The sequence below is a fragment of the Scophthalmus maximus genome, chromosome 22, assembly GCF_022379125.1.
Source record: "Scophthalmus maximus strain ysfricsl-2021 chromosome 22, ASM2237912v1, whole genome shotgun sequence".
In the NCBI taxonomy this organism is placed as follows: domain Eukaryota; kingdom Metazoa; phylum Chordata; class Actinopteri; order Pleuronectiformes; family Scophthalmidae; genus Scophthalmus; species Scophthalmus maximus.
The window spans coordinates 5195001-5212572 of record NC_061536.1 but is presented as its reverse complement, the minus strand read 5'-3'; the positions used below and the strand labels follow the sequence as shown (position 1 = coordinate 5212572).

Here is a 17572-nt window from a genome sequence, read left to right as displayed (position 1 = left end):
GAACCACATCCTTTATATGATAAATATGCTGTGTGCATGCTCTGTCCATTCTGACAAAAGTGAGCCTGCTACTGTGTAGTGTAGTATATTCTAGCAAACCAGGCGGTCTGTGCCTCTTGTGTAGTGGCATTTAGGAAACATCTTTCCCAAAGATAAATTCCAGTAATCATTTTTGAATACTTCTGTTGATAGAATATTAAAAAAGAATTGCAGCACTCCAAAATGATTGCTGATAAATAAATGGCAACAATTGGCTTCTAAGACAACTCCTGCTATTAGTACAGCTAATGAATGTGTTCATGAAGGAAATGGAGCAATTCATCTTAACAAAAAAATGAACGTATGCGTTATGTTTAATGTCTTTACATTATCTTGTACTCTTGTGTCTCTGTATGTATTTTTCCTTGTCAGAGATTTTCGACTCTCGTGATTTCATATTTGACTCAGTTACTCTTTGAAATAAAATACCAATAATTAAAAAACAAACAAAAAACCCGTTAGGTCGTAAGGCACCGTACGTGGTCGCAAACTGTCGCAACACGAACACAGTTCTCCACCGGTGCGCGCAGCCAAGTTTTGTTTCAGTCGAACGGGGTCCGCACGAGTGTGTGAGGGTCGGGAAGTGTCTTCTGAAATGCGGTAAGTGATGTGAATTTGACAGCTTCAGTCTGAGTTATGACGACGGGTGACGAGGAGTCACGGAAGAACTCAATAGACTATCAACGACACTCGGTCGTACACGGTAACATTAGCCAGCTAATTGGTTCGACAAAGCAGCCGCAGCTGTAAAACGTATTGGCTAGCGGCTCATTACCCCCGCAACTGGTTGATGATCCGTTCAAAAAACGAATGAGAATAAAATAAATAAGTGCAGAATTTCTGGCAGATTATTAGCCAAACTAGCGCGAACACCAGTGTTGTGGTTGTTGTTGTTGTTGTTGTTGTTGTTGGATGATGTTGGTCGCTTCCTCGTTTGACATCCGAATGTGTTTGAAGATGAGAGTCGCCTGCAGTGTGTGAAAGTGTAAATCCACTGAAGCAGCTGGCCCCGCGTTGCTCTATCTTATTTACATTAAAGCAAACTGTGACCTCCACCGAACTCCACGTTGATTACGCAGCGGCCATTTTGACGCGTCATGGCAGGAAGCGCTCAGGTGCATTTCACAGCGTTGATTAGGGCTGCGTGCCACAAGGCGGAGGCCCTGCTGTCGAGCACGTCAGCCAATGAAAGAGCTACCCACGCTCAGGGAAGTTTCCTCAATCTTGACGTGACCCGGGACTATTTGGTCAGCAGCCACGATGAGAGCTGTTTCGGGACGCACGTCATCATGTAAGTCACTGTTACGCCATGGATAATTTACATCTGATGTCGCACGGCGATGGAGCCGCCGCGTTCGGAAGTGGGTAGTTTCACCACGGCAATAACACCCGCCGTCGCGTGATGACGCAGTACAGTGAGAGTGGAGTCGGATTCTCTGAGCAGCGCTGTTGGCTCTTCGCAAGTCCTGTCCGTCCTCCTTTGCACCTTTCCTTGACCTCATGACGTTTTCCACTGAGGTCAAGGAATAGTAGATGGGAACATTTCGACCTGCACCGTCCCCTTACAGGCTCCTGGCCTGCACATCCACGCTAAACCCTCACTAGATATTTGAATGACTTAGGCTGAGTAGACCTCTGAGGACTGGGTGCGCTTGTATAGACTGGGCCTGATCGACCCCCCCCCCCCGCTGTTATGAAGGCCTCTCATTTCATGGGGTCTGGTGACATCACCTAATTCTTGCATTGCTGTGTACACCTTCAACCCGAGCCAAGACTGATCAGCCAGAATAAGTGAAAACACTTGTGAGGTTGTGCAGGGCCATTAACCCATCACCCGTGAGCCTGGGAGATTGCTGTGGTCTGCAGTTTGCCCACTTATGTTTTGCAATGTTTGGTACGGCCTAAATTAATTCAGCCTTGTATTTGTAGACAGCCGGGTGGATGGTGAGCTGACGGAGGTGTGGGGAACTTTGCAGCTGTCTTCGTCATCATTTCAAGGTGAATTTATTTCGAGTGACTATATTACTGAATGTACTGTATGCCATGAGCCTCATCTGCTGTGTAGTTGTAAAAATAACACGTCTGCTTATAGTCTTTACGGCACAGAAATGCATGTTACTGTGAACCATTCCAGCTGTGCCAGCTTTTAAGTTGACACAAATGACTTCTGCCACAAATAGAGGAACATACATAATGCATACTCATAGCCATAATGTATAATTCTCGTCGTATTGTGTCATGCACTATTTGCATTTCAGAAATTGATGCATTAGTCTGAATTGACAGTATATATCTGCCACTTTTCAAGGCAGAGTCAGTCATCCTTATTGACTGTATATAAATAGGTCCATCTACAACGGGTGTTTGATATTAGTGTTTTAAGCACGGGGCCATATGATGTCCACTTGTGTGCAGATCGCTTTAATATGTTTATTGTGTGGGAAATTACATGTTTTTCCTCTCATATAATTGTATATATCTATGGGATTTCGTATATTTCTGCCATATTGATGACCAGCAAACTTCTCAGCAGCTTTCTCCAGAGACTGCCACACAGCATATTTCACTAAATGAGTTGCACAAAGAAATCTCATTCGGTTCCAAGCACCCCAACAAAGGCCAATGTAAATCATCCCTCTTCTTTATCCCAAGGGGAAAATGCTAGTTGACAGTCTGCAGTATTTTTATGTTTTCCAAGCTCATAAAACATGCATTCGCCACCGCCATGCCGGCAACACGCCCTGTTGAAGAATTGCTCCTTAACTTGTTGGTATGTATGGAATTCACAGGACTGTGCCTCATGATTTTGAAACCAATTATTCAAATAGCTGCCACTGTAACTGGCAGGGCAAGCGTGTCGAGAACAAGGCAGAGAAGCATCTCAGAGATTCATAATAAAATGGTTTTTTTTCTTCTGCTTTATAGTGGAATTACTTGTCTGCACCATTTCGAGATAATGTTGTCCTTGGCTTGGAGTTTTGAGATCAGTCATGTGTGAGATGACTCTGAAGTGAGGTGTTGATCTGGGATAAATGAAAGTCTATTCTAGCTTTAACTTCTAGTTCATGTGTCTGTTTGGTGAGAAGATCACAGTAAAGCAGTTCATGTTCAATGATGTGTAATGTGATCCCACATCAGTCTCAGCTTCTTCAGATATAAACATAACTCAATATAATATCCAATAGTGGCTAAATAATGAAATAGTTGCCGGAAGATTGCATTAATGTACTAACCTTTACTCCTTTCCTCCACTCGTGGTAGTTTTGTAAAGTATACGAAAATAAATAAATAAAACAATTGCAGAATGAGTTAGCATAAAAGTGTCATGAAGTTGACCAAGTATCCATCAGGCTGCTCAGTTATGTGCTCATTCCACATAAACAACCCGCAAAATCTCTACACGGATATTCCAGACGTGAGCACAACCATCGGAGCTAAGAAAAATGAGAGGATCGTAAATATCATTTTTCATTCATCCAGTTCTGAATACCTGCCATTTAAAATTCATAGAGCATGTTGTAGTGTATTGTCAGAGGTTTGGTGAGGGATGTCCTCAGGCAACCCCATTAATCTCTATTAAATAGGGACACATGGGCCATCTCTTGTCTTTCTCTTTCTCTCTCTCTGGATTGGATGCATTTTTCGTTCTTTTAAGACAACGTATGATGTTTGGCAGTTACAATGCAGTTGCTTGAAACGTGGTAATTCTTAATTTAGTTTCTTATTGTTTTCCAGAAGTATCAGTACCACGAGAGAAAAGAACAAGGATATATTAGTCAAACAAGCCCATTTCACACCACCTGCAAGCTGTTATCTAGGTTGCTACATGGTCAATGAATCTGCGGTCATGATACAACATTTCATCGCTGATTGCTCAACTGCCAACATCTGCATAAATATTTCACTGTGTGCCCTTCATACCACACAAGTATGTTCCAATTAGCGGTGATATATTGGCTTGACATCTCGTTTGGCGAGGACGGGCAGATTGCAGAGCCGTGATTGAAAGCTTATTGAATGATTCATAATCTAGAATGAAATGGACATTTTCATTTGGGTGTCTGCAACAATCATTAGGAGGACAAGTAGCATGCGTGTATTAGAACAAAAACCCTAATGTGTCAATGTTGGTTGATTGTACCTGGGGATGTCTGTTTGTCCTGTTTTGATGTAAACCATGTCCTAATTAAGAAACAAACTTTCAAGGCCCTTTATTGGCCCTTAATATTAAAGTTTATTCACTTGCAATTTAAGCGTTTAATTTCCTTTTTGGATGTAGTGTTTACTCAACACTGTTTGTACTCTACCACCTCATATTCCTCGGTGGCTGCTGTCTGGGCGTTGGAGGACTGTTTTGAGCAGGGAGGGATGTTTTCTGTTGTGAAAAAAACAGATGGGACGACAACTTGACCTACTTCTTCATCTGGACCACTCTGAATAGAAAAGAAGAAGAGATCGAAAGCAGATGTGTGTGATGAGTTTATTGTATGGACGAACACAAAGTGCATAGAACGCAGCTCCCTTCTGTGGATTCGCTTGATCTCCTTTTAAATTTTTTTATTTTTTATTTCAGCATTGTGTTGACTGCAAGCGTTTGCATGCATTGTGTCCGTGCACTTTGATTGCAGCAAACTGTCTGTCCCCGTCTTCCTTGACCACTTATTCATGCAATAAATAAATTAGGCAGCAGATATACACAGGTCAAAACCAATCAACCAGAAATAACAACACCATAACCATATTGTGTTCCTCAAGGAGTTGAGATGTCTGATTTGGGGAAATCTTTCATATAAAGGATGTGCTTGTCAGAGAGAGAGTGGATCCAGAGAGATTCAGCAAATTACCACCACACGAAGAAGAGAGAGACCTAGATATTTCAGCAATCCTCTGGAGCTGGCTAGTTGCTTTGTGTGTTGTGTGCATGTACTTACTAGGCCTTGTGATAAATGACCTGTGTGTTAAGAAGCCAGGAGGGTCAGCTCTGCCATATCAACCACGACAGCTTTGTATGCTAAAACCCTTAATGAGGACCCAAGAAATTGGTGCTGTAAGGAGGGGTGGAAATCGTATTGAGATAAGGAGCATTTGCTTATGCAAAAGTTACTTCATAATACCCATTTCCTGAGAGCAATGTGAGGGGGGAATTGGGGGGGGGAAAGGAAATACTTGGAGATGGGATATTTCATAGTTGTGCATACAGTATGCAGACATTATCCTGTGTATGTCTTTGTGCTTTGGACATCGACTTCTCCTCCATGTTGTGGTAAAGTTCACACCACGGAGATTATAACTAGGCAATCTTTGAGCCATGTGCCATTTTCATTCTCAACCTGTATAGGAAACAACACCTCTGACAAAACTGCAGGACAAACATCCAAAATCTCTTATTGCAATACAAGCCGATAGAACAGCGGTAACCCAATCATGACCCACTACTATGTTGCTCTACTAATGTAACACATAACAACAATAACAAAATTTATATGCGATTAAAAGTTAAGGCAATCTTTACATTTTGAAAAATGTTACGTATCATCTTCCGGCTCTCCTGAGTGGACAACCAATTTTAGGTTGAGTCAAGCCAGACGACGAAAACATATCCTGGGTATGTTGAACTGGCTTGGTAGAACAATACCCCTGACAGAGCAATCAGCTCAATCGGCTCAAGATGGACAGTAACCACGGAACTGCACTCCTCCTGGGCACATTCAGGTCAGCAGTGTGGAAACATTTGGTGATGAGAGAGAACAAGTACTTCCTGGATCCCCCTCCAAAAAAACCCAAACAATGGGGTATGAACCCCCAAAAAAACCAACTGGATTTGGAGAACCGTTGAAACCCTTGTTATCAAGGCAATTTAAACAAACCCCCTTGATGCTGAGTATAATTGTGCACGTGATATAATTGGTCAAACTGTATGTGCCTCTGTTTTGAAATGCCGTTGCAAGTGATGGCTTGAAAGGCTTTTCTATTTTTTCCCCACGTGGAGAACAGTTACCCCCTGGCAGTATTTTCTGTTCTCTTCCCACGCCTCTTTAACAATACCGTGAATTGTGTTGCAAACTATTGCAATAATTGCCCGTTTGGACCATTGTGCCACAGGAGACACTAATCCTTGTACACAGAAACATGAATAAAGATGCACATATCCTGCCCTGGGGTACAGGTAAAAGACTAATACAGTATGTAGCATAAATGAATAACCTCTGCCCCTCTGAAACCAAACAAATTCAGCTGTCTCTGTTTAGAAATAAGACTTATATGGGGTTCTCTATGATGCAATATTTCAGAAATGTTGGTACCAGTGAAACATGTCAATACCAAACACCAAAATATTTTCTAAATGGTACAAGGCCCTGATACAAAAGTGAATACACCCTCTAAGTGTCAATAAACTGCTTGTGCTTAAGGGATCCGGGTCTCTTGAATCTTCTTCCGATAGCTCACTAGTTTTCCCATTACAGTGAAGTACTCTACATGTTTAATGAATTTCAATTTTCTCACCTTTCCATGTGGAGTGGGTGGGTTCGGTGGGTGTTTGTTTATGCCGAGTACTGTACTGAATGTAGTCCTATTCTGTTGCAGAGTTCAGCACCATGGACAGCGCTGGCGCTTTCCAGCCCGAACACTTTGGTGTCCATGGTGCTGAACTTTCGCTGAATAGTATTTCATGATTATAGTCATCTGTACATGTCAACTAGCACCACGGCGAAATTAACTTTTCCTTGGACCCACGAATGACTGATGATGTTTGAACTCAACGTCAGTCTTTTGGCCCATTTGGTCGGCCTGCAACATAACACTGTTTTTGAGACCATTTACTAAATCAAAGCACACATCCTTGTAGGCGGGTGTCTAATATCGATTCTACATTTACCATTGGTCCTACGGTGGGAACTCTCTCTTCATCCCCGGGTTGAGACGCACACAGCCTATGTCTCATGACCCTCGATGATTATAGGGCTACAGCCCAGTTGCCTGCGGGAACAATCTCACCATCCCTGAGGATTCCCACTTAAAACGAGTCACAAAAATATAGCTAGATGAGGTGATTTTCGTTTTGATGTGATTGTTATGTGATGTGAAACATAGCAGAGCCATATATATATATATATATATATATATATATATATATTAACAAGCCTGCTCCATGCATGTCTACAATGTCCTATGCCTCCAACATAAAATCAACATAATCACCCTCGGCTGTCAAGCCCCTGATGAGTCTGCCCTGCACAAAGCCTATATGCAGCTTTACCACCAGGCTGTTGTATCCTGCCCCCCCCCCCCCCCCCTTCCTCTCCTCCTCCTCCACATTCAGCGCTCCCTCTTGCGCGCGCGTTGAGCACCACCACCACCACCACCACCAGCAGCAGCAGCAGGAGCAGTAGTAGCAACGGCTTCTGCGCTTCTCCGACGCACCATCGGAGATGAGCATCCCGGTCCCATAGGCTGTCAAGGATCACTCTCGACATCTCCCCGCAGGACCTCTGCGGCCAGGCTCCCGACGCAGCTCCGCGTGTCGTCGGTCTGTCGTCCCCCGGTTCGTAATTTGTCAGACTCGGCGCTGCGTTTGGCAGGGATGCCCGCAGTTGACATCTCTTGGCTGGGAATTTACTTCGGAGGTGATTTTGTATCCGCGACAACTGTCAACGAGTGGTAGAGCCCTGTCGACACTCGGGCGGGAGGGGATCTCCATGTTTTTCGGTGCATTCGTCAGCGCACTCTCGTGCGTCTAAGACAAGTGGTGCAAATTAAAGGTGAACAGGGGGTTTGAACCAGAGGGCTGTGTGACAGGAGATCGTTTGGATGACGGACACCGGACGCCAATAGCTCTCCCCCTGCAACGCCAATCTCTGCGTCCTCGGAATATTCTTACACAGGCACTGTTGCAGAGTAGAAATATAGAAATCGGATTTTTTTCACTGTTTGCAGACAGCCACAGGGCGAGTGAGTTCGCCCACTGCAGGGGCTTTTGCGATTTTTTTTTTCGTGTCTGCTCTGATTTTGAAACACAATTTCCCTGCCGGACGGGTGTCTGAGCATCCCAGACGAGCCCGACTTTGCGATGCCCGAACAGTGAGCGCACGGTGGGATCGCGCTCGGTCACCCTTGCACGGTAGCATGGCTCCAGCCCGGAGGGACCGCAGCGGCTGGGAGATGCTCCTCCCGACGGGATGCCTGCTCCTCTCCGCCCTGCTGTTTCACCCGGCCCTGGCCAAGGTGTGCAACGACCGCACCAAACACGGACAGGACAACAGCTGGTTCGCCAGGGACGGGGAGAACTTGCCCATCATGGTCCTGATGCCCATGAACGAGTCGGCCCTGATGAGCGGCATCAGCCAGGGGATCGAGCCGGCGGTCCAGCTGGCCATCCAGCACATACGGGAGTCCAGGAAGTACTCGTTCTCTCTCATCACCAAGATCTACGACACCGAGGTAAACGGGCGGACCTGATCGTTGCAGTAGGCGGGTGCTCGCCGGCCCTGGTGTGTTGAACACAAGTCGCATGGCCATGGGTGCGCGCGCGCGCCTGTGTGTGTGTGTGTGTGTCTGTGCACGTGTGTGCACGCGCGCCATTGCCCCCGCAGCGCACCGCCACCGTGCGTGTGCGCGTCCGAGGGGTTCAGTTGTGTTTGGAATCTGTGCAGCCTCGTTGTCACTGCGCAAAAGTCAACTGCCCCCCCCCCCCCCCCCCCCCCCCCCCCCACGGTGTCAGCGCCCGTTTCCCCTCCTGGTCTGTCGCTGATCGCTGTGAGTGTGTGTTCCAGAGGGCTCTGCATCACCCGGGCACCCCGGAGGACGTCTTAATGGTTCTACCGCAATCTCACGATGACGCGAGGTTACCAACATGCGTGATAATACCAATGTCATTTTCACCGCAAACTCCGCATTCGGTCTCTGTCTTATTCTAAAGGTGTGTGTATGGCGTGGTGCTGTAAAGGTTTTTTCAGTCACGAGTCCAGTGCACCTTTCGCCGGTCCAGGGGCCGGTTCTCAAGGTGCCTGAAGGGGGCGGTAACTGGATGCGTATAGAAGCCTTTCGGAAGGAGCCGATTCTCAAAGCGTTCGAGCTCCTAACTAAGATCTGTGTATTCGCCAGCGACAAAAGTAGTAGAGGCTGCACCTCTTCAGCTAAAGTCCTCTTCACGTTTAGTTATGGTTAAACCCCTACAGTCTTTGACAATGTAGGCGTGTTCACCATAATGTGTTTTACACTTGAATTATTGGACTCATCCAACAATACTTAAAGTGGCCTTCACTGATTCACGTGCTTTAAGGACACATTTGAGCTGATTCATATAACATATAACGCTCTGATAAAGGTTTATAAATGATTAATCTATTTTACAACGTTAAGTTGATTCAGGTTTGTCTTATTTAATCAACTCCTGCCGCTTGTGCCCTTTAGACTGTAGTAATGTTTTGGGTTTTTAATTCAGAACGGTATGTGCATACTCTCCGTGTGTCCGTGTGACAGAGCAGCCAAATGTCTGTTGACAGAGGTAAGCCCTCACATGCAGCAATGCGCTCAGACCATGAGATTAATATGCTCTTATGAGAGTTATGATTTTCCCCTTTTACTCCCTGGGAGAGAAAGATGAGCCGGAAGCAAGAGGTCAGTGGGCCAGCCTGACGTGCGCTCACTGGGAATGTATGATAGTGATGCCAGCTTTCTAATACTGGGAATCAATGGGAACTTGTGAGAACAGTGTTATTCGATGACTTTGTGGTCAAAGGCTTAACTCAGTTACACCATGGTACTGCCAACCCCATGGTATTTGACATTTGTTTTGTTTAAAGGAAAGCTTAAAATCCATGTCAAAATTCAAGTTCTTTTTTTCAAATGTGGAAAAATGTAATTATTCCATATCTGCACTAAAACTTTCAGTGGTTTTCCTTCAATAACAAATGTTTGCTCACTGCACTGATACATATAGAAATATATACTCTGCACTATTCCTTTTAGCAGACCTTCTAGACATGTATTTGTCGTTTCGAGATAAATTTCTTGAAGGAGGGGTGTTGGCCTGACGCGCCCTGTTGGCTCTGGCTTTAATAACGTTGCCAACAACTTAAGAGTATATTTACAAGCTACTGGAAACCATCTGGCTCAGGCTGACATGGTTTAAGTCAACAATTGACCGCAGAGAGCGCCGTGAAGTGCATGCGGCAATTGCTGTATTACTGCAACAGAATGGTATTAGAATGTGTATTTACAGAGAATAATAAAGAAATCATCAGAGACTTCAGAGAGAGAAACATGATTTCAATAACATGTTAAGTATATGAGAAGCTATTATTGTTTGTTTATATTGGATGAAGTGGGCTGGAGTGATCAGTGTCTCAACACTCCTGGGCATATAGAGATAGAGAAGACCTTTGCCCGGGGCAGGGTTATTGTTGTAGTGTTGACTATATTGGTTTTAGAGCCTCTGACATGTTTATGGGAGCAATAATATGGAGTTAGTGATGGCTGTTAACACTTTAGCATACATGCGTTCATTATACATTTATTGCCACATAATCTCTTGCTTGCACATGAATAAAAGTCCTGAACACACACACATCCACACATCCACACTTGACACAGCTTTCCACACATACCACATGCTTATGTCAGGAAACAATATATGCATCAGCGCGTTCGTTGCAGCTAGCAGCAGGCCAAGTGTGTGTCTGTGTGGTGTTTGTACCCGTGTGTGTGTGTGTGTATGTGCGGGCTCTGGGATTTAGCCTGGCAGATGTAAGTAATCAGTCCCTGAGCAGAGGCTCTTTATCCCTTTATCCCCTGTCGGTGGAGCCATGGGTAGACTGAGCAGGCCCAGTCCATTCCCTGGTGGTGTGGAGCTGGGTGGTGGTGCTGATGATGGGGATAGTGAGGCACTGGGGGGCTGTCCCATAGTAAAAGGCCTGAGAGCGGAGGCTGTGTGGCTGCTAGATTGAGGAGGTTGGAGGAATGAAGAAGCAGCAGCTCCTACAAGTACAGCAGATGTCCTGACGTGGACTGTCTGGAGGAGATGCTCAAATGTGAGAAGGTGTGAAACTGGTCTGATCAGGCGGAGGAAGATGTTTCAACCAGAGCACTGCAGGTAGAAAAGAAGCAAGATGGATTATATCAACTGGGAGGCTTAGTGCCGGAGCCGGAGTTGGTCCTCCACTTGCAGCTCTGGATGTGTGAGTGTGGGTTTTAGTGTAACTGAGGACTGATACTGTAACTGTGCAGGCTTAGGGGATCAAAGCTTTGGAGAGGACGGCAACACTGGAAGAGGATGGAAGGGAGACTTTGGCCAGTGAGCGCGTTCTCCTAAGCTATGCTAGTTCACAGGTTTATAGGATGTGTGACAGGCCCCTAAGAGGGGCCACAAAGAATAGTGGACCGTGGTAGACTAAGTTTTTTGAAAATCATTGCCATCTTGTGTTGAGCTTTACCTTATCAAACAACACATGGGCTACACTATTTCCAAAACTGTTGAATAAGAAAAATATTTGGATTTGGATATCATAAACAAATGCGATTCTAACATTCTCCTCATCCCATAAAGGCATTTTACTCCTCTGTACATGACGCAAAGTACAGTTATTCTGTTAAAGCTTGGAGGACCGTTGTGAGGCACGAGGACCGTTGTGGGATATCGAGAAACACTGGTGAAAGCTGCTGTGTCAGAGACCGAGGGGAATCAGGAGAGAGTAGGAAAATGAAAGTCAGAATACTTTCATTGGGCCTCCTCAAAGTTTCGACCACTGAGGCTGTCACTTAAGTTTGAACAAATGAGAACGAACACGTAATTCTTTCAGACTAACTTAAAATCAAAGCCCATTGAAGAAATGCCTCACTCAGGGGAAAAGCTAACAGCTGACATCAGATTTGCCGTTGGGGTGGTATTAGGTAGATGGATGGATAGATAGATAGGTAGTTAGGTAGGTAGGTACTTTATTGATCCCAAGCTGGGGCATTCCGGTAACTCCAGGCAATTATGTTTTGAGAGGTCAGCAAACAGCCTGACCTTTTTCCAAAATGATTCCATCCCTCCGCCCCCCCTCAAAAAAAAAAGAAAAAGGAAAAATTTGCTTCCATACAGAACACCTCGTGTGATTTGGAGCCCGGCTCACCACCTCCATTTTGCATTTACAAACAGAACAACAACCGTTGGGTCGCACAGTGACAGTGCAGTTTCCAGACCCCCCTTGGAGAAGAAGGCACAGCCTTTTTGCCCTTAGATGCTGTGGATTTCACATGTCGGTAAAAAAACGTTGTTTAATCTGTGAATACAAAGTGACAGCCCTACCAACCATGCGTCTGCAGTGATTCAACACCTTTTGTCAGTTGTGGAATGGGCAAATGATATGCGATAACATGTGATAACAGAAAAGTATGAAAAAAAGGATATGATGTTGTGGCTGATGCCCTTTCTCAAGTGCGATATTTTTTTTGTGTGCATAGTGCTTAAATTAATAAACAGTGTGTTTTTTTAAATGGGTGGGGGTGTTACATTACCCCACAGGTAATGTGTAACTGATAAAGTGAGACAGTAATGTGTGTTATGTTGCTGCTTAGGATTTGTGGACCACAACTCTACTTCCTCCTCTCAAATGTTATTGGTTTGTGAATCTTAGGACCTGCATGCAAGCACAATCCATCTGGGGTCTGCGGGAGTTTGTAGCTCTCTTGTAGGTTGTTGTTTTTTTAAGGTCAGAGAAGTATTCATTTAGCTGTGAAATATCAGTTAATCAGTTATTTTAAACTGTTTCTCTATTGCCATTATTGTTACATTCATCCCCCCCCCCCCCCGGTTTTTGTGTGTTTTGACTTTATTTTTCTTTAATATCCCCCATCGTCACATCAGAGGTAGATGGTCTCATTTGAGGCGACAGACAATTTTGATATCAGCTCTTGGAAACTTTCCCTGGCTTTGTGATCATTTTAATGAAAGCAGTGCCTGTTTCTTAGTGAATCTGCTCCTTTGCTATCACGTTTCCTGTACGTCAACAGCCAGAAGAGTGAACATGTGTATTTTAAAGGGAGATCAATACAACCACAAAGACACAGAGTCTAGAGTTGGACGTGTGGATCTTGCCCATGTACAATTTACAAGATACAGTATGCAGATGGGTATTTATAGAATGTGACCGTGAAAAACGATGGGCCTCCTGAGACTGTTAGCAATGACCCATGTGCAGATACTGCACACAGATATGTACAGTATAGACCGTTTCCCCTGCTCTCCTCAGAGGACCAGATGCAACATGTCACATTTGTGCCCTGGGTTAGGGTTAGGCGAGCCTGAAACTGCTGTACAGTACACAATACACAGGAGGAGGAGCCCCAGCGTAGGTAAGGCGTTCTGTCATTTTGTCAGAAGCAGTTAGGTTTTCTGTGAAAAGGCTTTTCAATAATGGCGGTGAAGGCGTTGTTAAGCACAAAGGTCCCAAGTCAAGGCGAGCTGGTTCTGGGCTGTTGGCTTTGTGAGGGCTGAGGAGATGTTGTTTTTTGAATCATTCATCTACAGTGCAAGCTTTTTATACATTTATTCACAACGATGACCCTTTGCTGACAACTCACACACTGTACCTCACCTCAGAGTTTTTTGTGTAAAATCCTTTGACATGGGCCAAATGAAGCAGCACCTTGTGGACATTTTTTGTCACAGTCTCATATTTCATGTCACATATTATCTAAATCTCTGACATCTACTCAGCACAGCAGCAGTGACCCTGGGGGGGGCTGGGTATAAACAAATGATACCTGTCACTGTTCCTAGGAGGGGGGGATATTCAGGGATAGTAGAGAAAGCAGCCTGCGACAGTCTGGGTACTCTCCAGCCATACAGAAAGTGCTGAGTGTGGCTGTATTCACTGACCTGACACAGATAGTGGGGATCAATGTGCAGCGGCCCTTCTCATGGAGCGAACAGGATCTCAGGGGAGAATCAGAGAGAGGCGAGAGAGAAAGATATGTGTAGGGTTGTGAGATGGAGATCCCCAAATAGGATTATATCATCTTCTGTGCAGGAAGAGGAAATGGTCTCCTAATTCATATTGGATCATAATGTAATGCCATTTGCGTTGTTTCTCTTAGGCTACATAGTTTAATGGCTTTGTGGGGGGAAAAAAGCAATTACTGCATGCAATGAGGTATGAGCATTAGATCAGATAGAGGCACCCAAGATTCTGTGTTATTACATGAGCAATACAATTTTGCAGGTTCAAGAGAGTATTGTGTTTATATCCTTCTAATGTTTTTTGTCTGATTCACTGCAAATTAGAGAAACAAGGATCATTGTTCTATAAAACCACTACTGTACATTTGAGCATTAACTGCTGACCTTTTGTCTGAGTCAGGCTTCCAGTGGCCTGGAGGGCTTGAGCAAGATAACCAGAAACGTGAACTTTCCCGATTAAAGAGGCTCTCATTTGCCCCGAAGCTGCTTTATTACTGATACTCGTACACACAGGCACACATGTAATGTAGCCCATAAATGAAAGAAAGACGTATGTTTGCTGCACTAAAAATGTTCATGCAAATATACCACTGCACACACAGACCTGTCTCCTCCCCCAACACACACACACACATCCACACATAGCACATACACTCCCGCATATGGTCATGGCTGTTTTCACTTGGCGCCCCTGCATCACCGCCTGAGGTCACGACAGTGTTGTCAGTTGAGCAGTGAAGCAAAGTGTTGTTCCGTTCCACTAAAAATGGAGGCACATTAGCAGACTGTGTTATAGCACAACATTTATTATTATCCCCCGCTCTAACCTCGATAAAAAAATAAGGTGCATCAATCATTTGAAACATGAAATGACTCTTTGTGTGCCATATATTTTTAAAAATTCCCCTACATACTTGTCATGAGCACTATGACGTTCATCATGTGCTTCATTTAATCTGAGCCAAAAATGTAAAATAAATCTCATGACAAAGTAAATGGATGACGGAACGATCGCATTAAAAGCAGTAAAAAAATAAGAGAGACAGTGCATCTCTCAGGCTTTGTCAATCAATTAATCAAATTTGATTTGTACAGCCTATCTTCACAAGAGGCCTCATATGCCTTGACAACATTTTCAAGGTGTGATATCCTCTGTCCTTAACCCTCCATTAGAGTGACGAAAAACTACCCCCCCCCCCCCCATTGATCATAGAACAAAGTCTCCTTGCTAATATTTTAACCACACAATGCTTTATTTGTAATGATATTGGTATTCCGAGCATAAAATTCAACTGGCGACTTCAAGTGTGACAAAAAACAAATTAGCCTTCTGGTGAACACCTTGCATTTGCCTGGAGTCGATGACAGTGTGTTTGACTGAACCTCACTGTACTGCAAGTATGTTGCTAATTGGACCGTGCAAGAGAGTGTTCCGCCTTATCTCTCGTCTTGGAGTCCAGGGCCTGGTGTACTGGCCAATTTGAGGGCTGCTCACATGAGAGAGGCAATGGTCGAAATTCAGTTTTTAAAAGCACCTCGTGGAAGTCCCATCGGTCGCTCGCAAAGTGGTTCAAATGTGCGTGTGTTTTGTCCGTGAGCGCTGCTGCAGGTTGGCAAAGGAGAGGAAGCGTTACAGCAGATGTGTGGGTGGAGGTAATGATGTGAACGTATCGGTGGCTGCTGAATGTGATTCTTTAAGATGAACCCAATCGCTCCACACTAAAAATAAGACTATTACCCTGGAATTCAAAACAGCAAAACGATGATGTTAAGATGTCCTTGCTGTAACTTTTCAGATTGGTAAATCTGCCTTATTGTAACAGACTGGAGCCTAATTTATATTTTTGAACTGGATAATTAACAGCCATTGTCGGCCTAGACTCATTCATGACTGCACTGCGGTCGACGCCATCATTTAGGTGGTGTAAAGAAAGAGCACAGTATACATCAGGGTCAGGCAACCTCCTCTACAAAAAGAGAAAGTAATAATCATAATAACAATAGCATGCCAACACATTTAAATACATAACATGGTACCTCACCTGAAAAGATCATCATAGCACCTAAGACTCTGCATATGTAGCCCTGAATTACTTTCATGTCAATTACAAACAGGCAACACGCTTGTGTAGTCAAAGCTTTAATGAATTCAGTTTGTGATAATCAATTAGGTTTCAAATGAATTTGTCATTGTCAAATTTTAATCTTCATTTCTTTTGTGCCATCCTATTGTGTTTTCTCAGCAGATGCTCTGAGTAGACATCTGTTGGCATGCCCCCTCCTCATCATCCTTTCTCTTTCGTTTTCTCTGCTGCCGTCGAGATGCACAATATTCCAAAAGGCGGTGAACCAGGCATCTGGCTGCCATTAACATTAAACAAACAGTTACTCTCCGATTCACACGGCTGTACTGTGGTGCTGAGGGAGGCACACCCACTGGGAAATCACCCAGGAGATAGAAACTGGGTGGGAGGAAGGATGACGAGGTGGGGGAGCTAAAAAAACGAAAACTGGGACTTGAGGAGGATGAGATAGGAGAGGTGGAGAGTGGAGACACAGAGGGTGAGGTAGATAAACTTTTGGGGAAAAAAACAACAGTTTTAAAGTAGCGATAGACAAGATCTGGGATGAGGCTGAAAATCTCCAATCTTCATTCACTGCTGCCGAAAATGCTGTCAAGATGGCTGCTGCCATGTTGAGTGCAACACTTAAGTCCGTCTGTCTGCTACTGCTGCGGCATCTATAAAGCTGCCATTGATCCCCAGCCAAGCCATTTGCACAGACAATTAACACAGAGAATGTTATCCGCTGCTATAGGTTGTTTTCCGCTGAAAGAAACAACAGTCCTTTCTATAAGTCAGCCCCCCCCTGGAGAGAGGGGCGGGGGTTGTATGAGATGTTCATATGTTTTGATATTGCTTCTGTTTCTAATGCGGTTTGACCTTTAACACTTAAACAGAGCAGACTCTGTCCAAGGTGCTGCTATTCCAGATGACCTTTTGAAAAGAGGACCTGTTTTCCTCTCAATATCGCCTTTGTCAGCCATTATGATGCCTTAATCCTGGAAATTTTACACCCCTCCCACTCATCACGGTCTGCTTCCTTCACTCCTCCAACACCAGCTCACACGCACACACACGCACACACACGCTCACAGGCACCACCTGATTCACCTCTGTGCCTCTCTGTCCCTTTCCTGTGAGTGGACAGAAATGAAAGGATTACCGTGGAGAGGGGTGGGGCATTGTCATTAGAGATTGGACAAATACTCGGTGCATGTCCCTGTCTGTCGCTCTCAAGGGGGCCCGACAGAGCAATAAGCAGAGAGAGTCTGTCCTCGTCAGTCCTGTAATTACATTAAGGCTCATGTAATTCTTGGCCCCCAAGAAAAAGAAGAGCCAACCACAGTCTGCTTCTCTGGAAGGTTTTTTGTGCATTGGTACATGTGTATGAGGATGCTTTTTGCTGGTGCTTGCATGGCTCCACAAAAACAGTATGTGTTTGACTGAGGGTTGGTGTGTGCGCCTGTGCATTTGCTTCATTCTAGCATCACACAATGTGTTTGATTATAGCATGTGTGCATCCAGTTCC

At 44.6% G+C, this 17572-nt stretch overlaps 1 protein-coding gene across 8 annotated transcripts in view; it reads left to right on the top strand.

The window, feature by feature from the left end:
- The first annotated feature begins 538 nt into the window (after positions 1-538).
- Positions 539-17572, top strand: part of gabbr2 (gamma-aminobutyric acid (GABA) B receptor, 2) — a 166813-nt gene continuing 149779 nt past the window's right edge. For 6 of the 8 annotated variants that reach the window (XR_004786858.2, XR_004786857.2, XR_004786856.2 and 3 more), the window contains exon 1: positions 7392-8478. Coding sequence is in view for 2 of the 8 variants with exons in the window: in XM_035620971.2 (XP_035476864.1) it covers positions 8164-8478 (315 nt within the window). In the remaining 6 variants the exon portion in view is untranslated. Of the gene's footprint in view, positions 640-1968; positions 2038-7391; positions 8479-17572 lie in introns of those variants that run through there. The other 2 variants (XM_035620972.2, XM_035620973.2) reach the window with 2 other exon arrangements.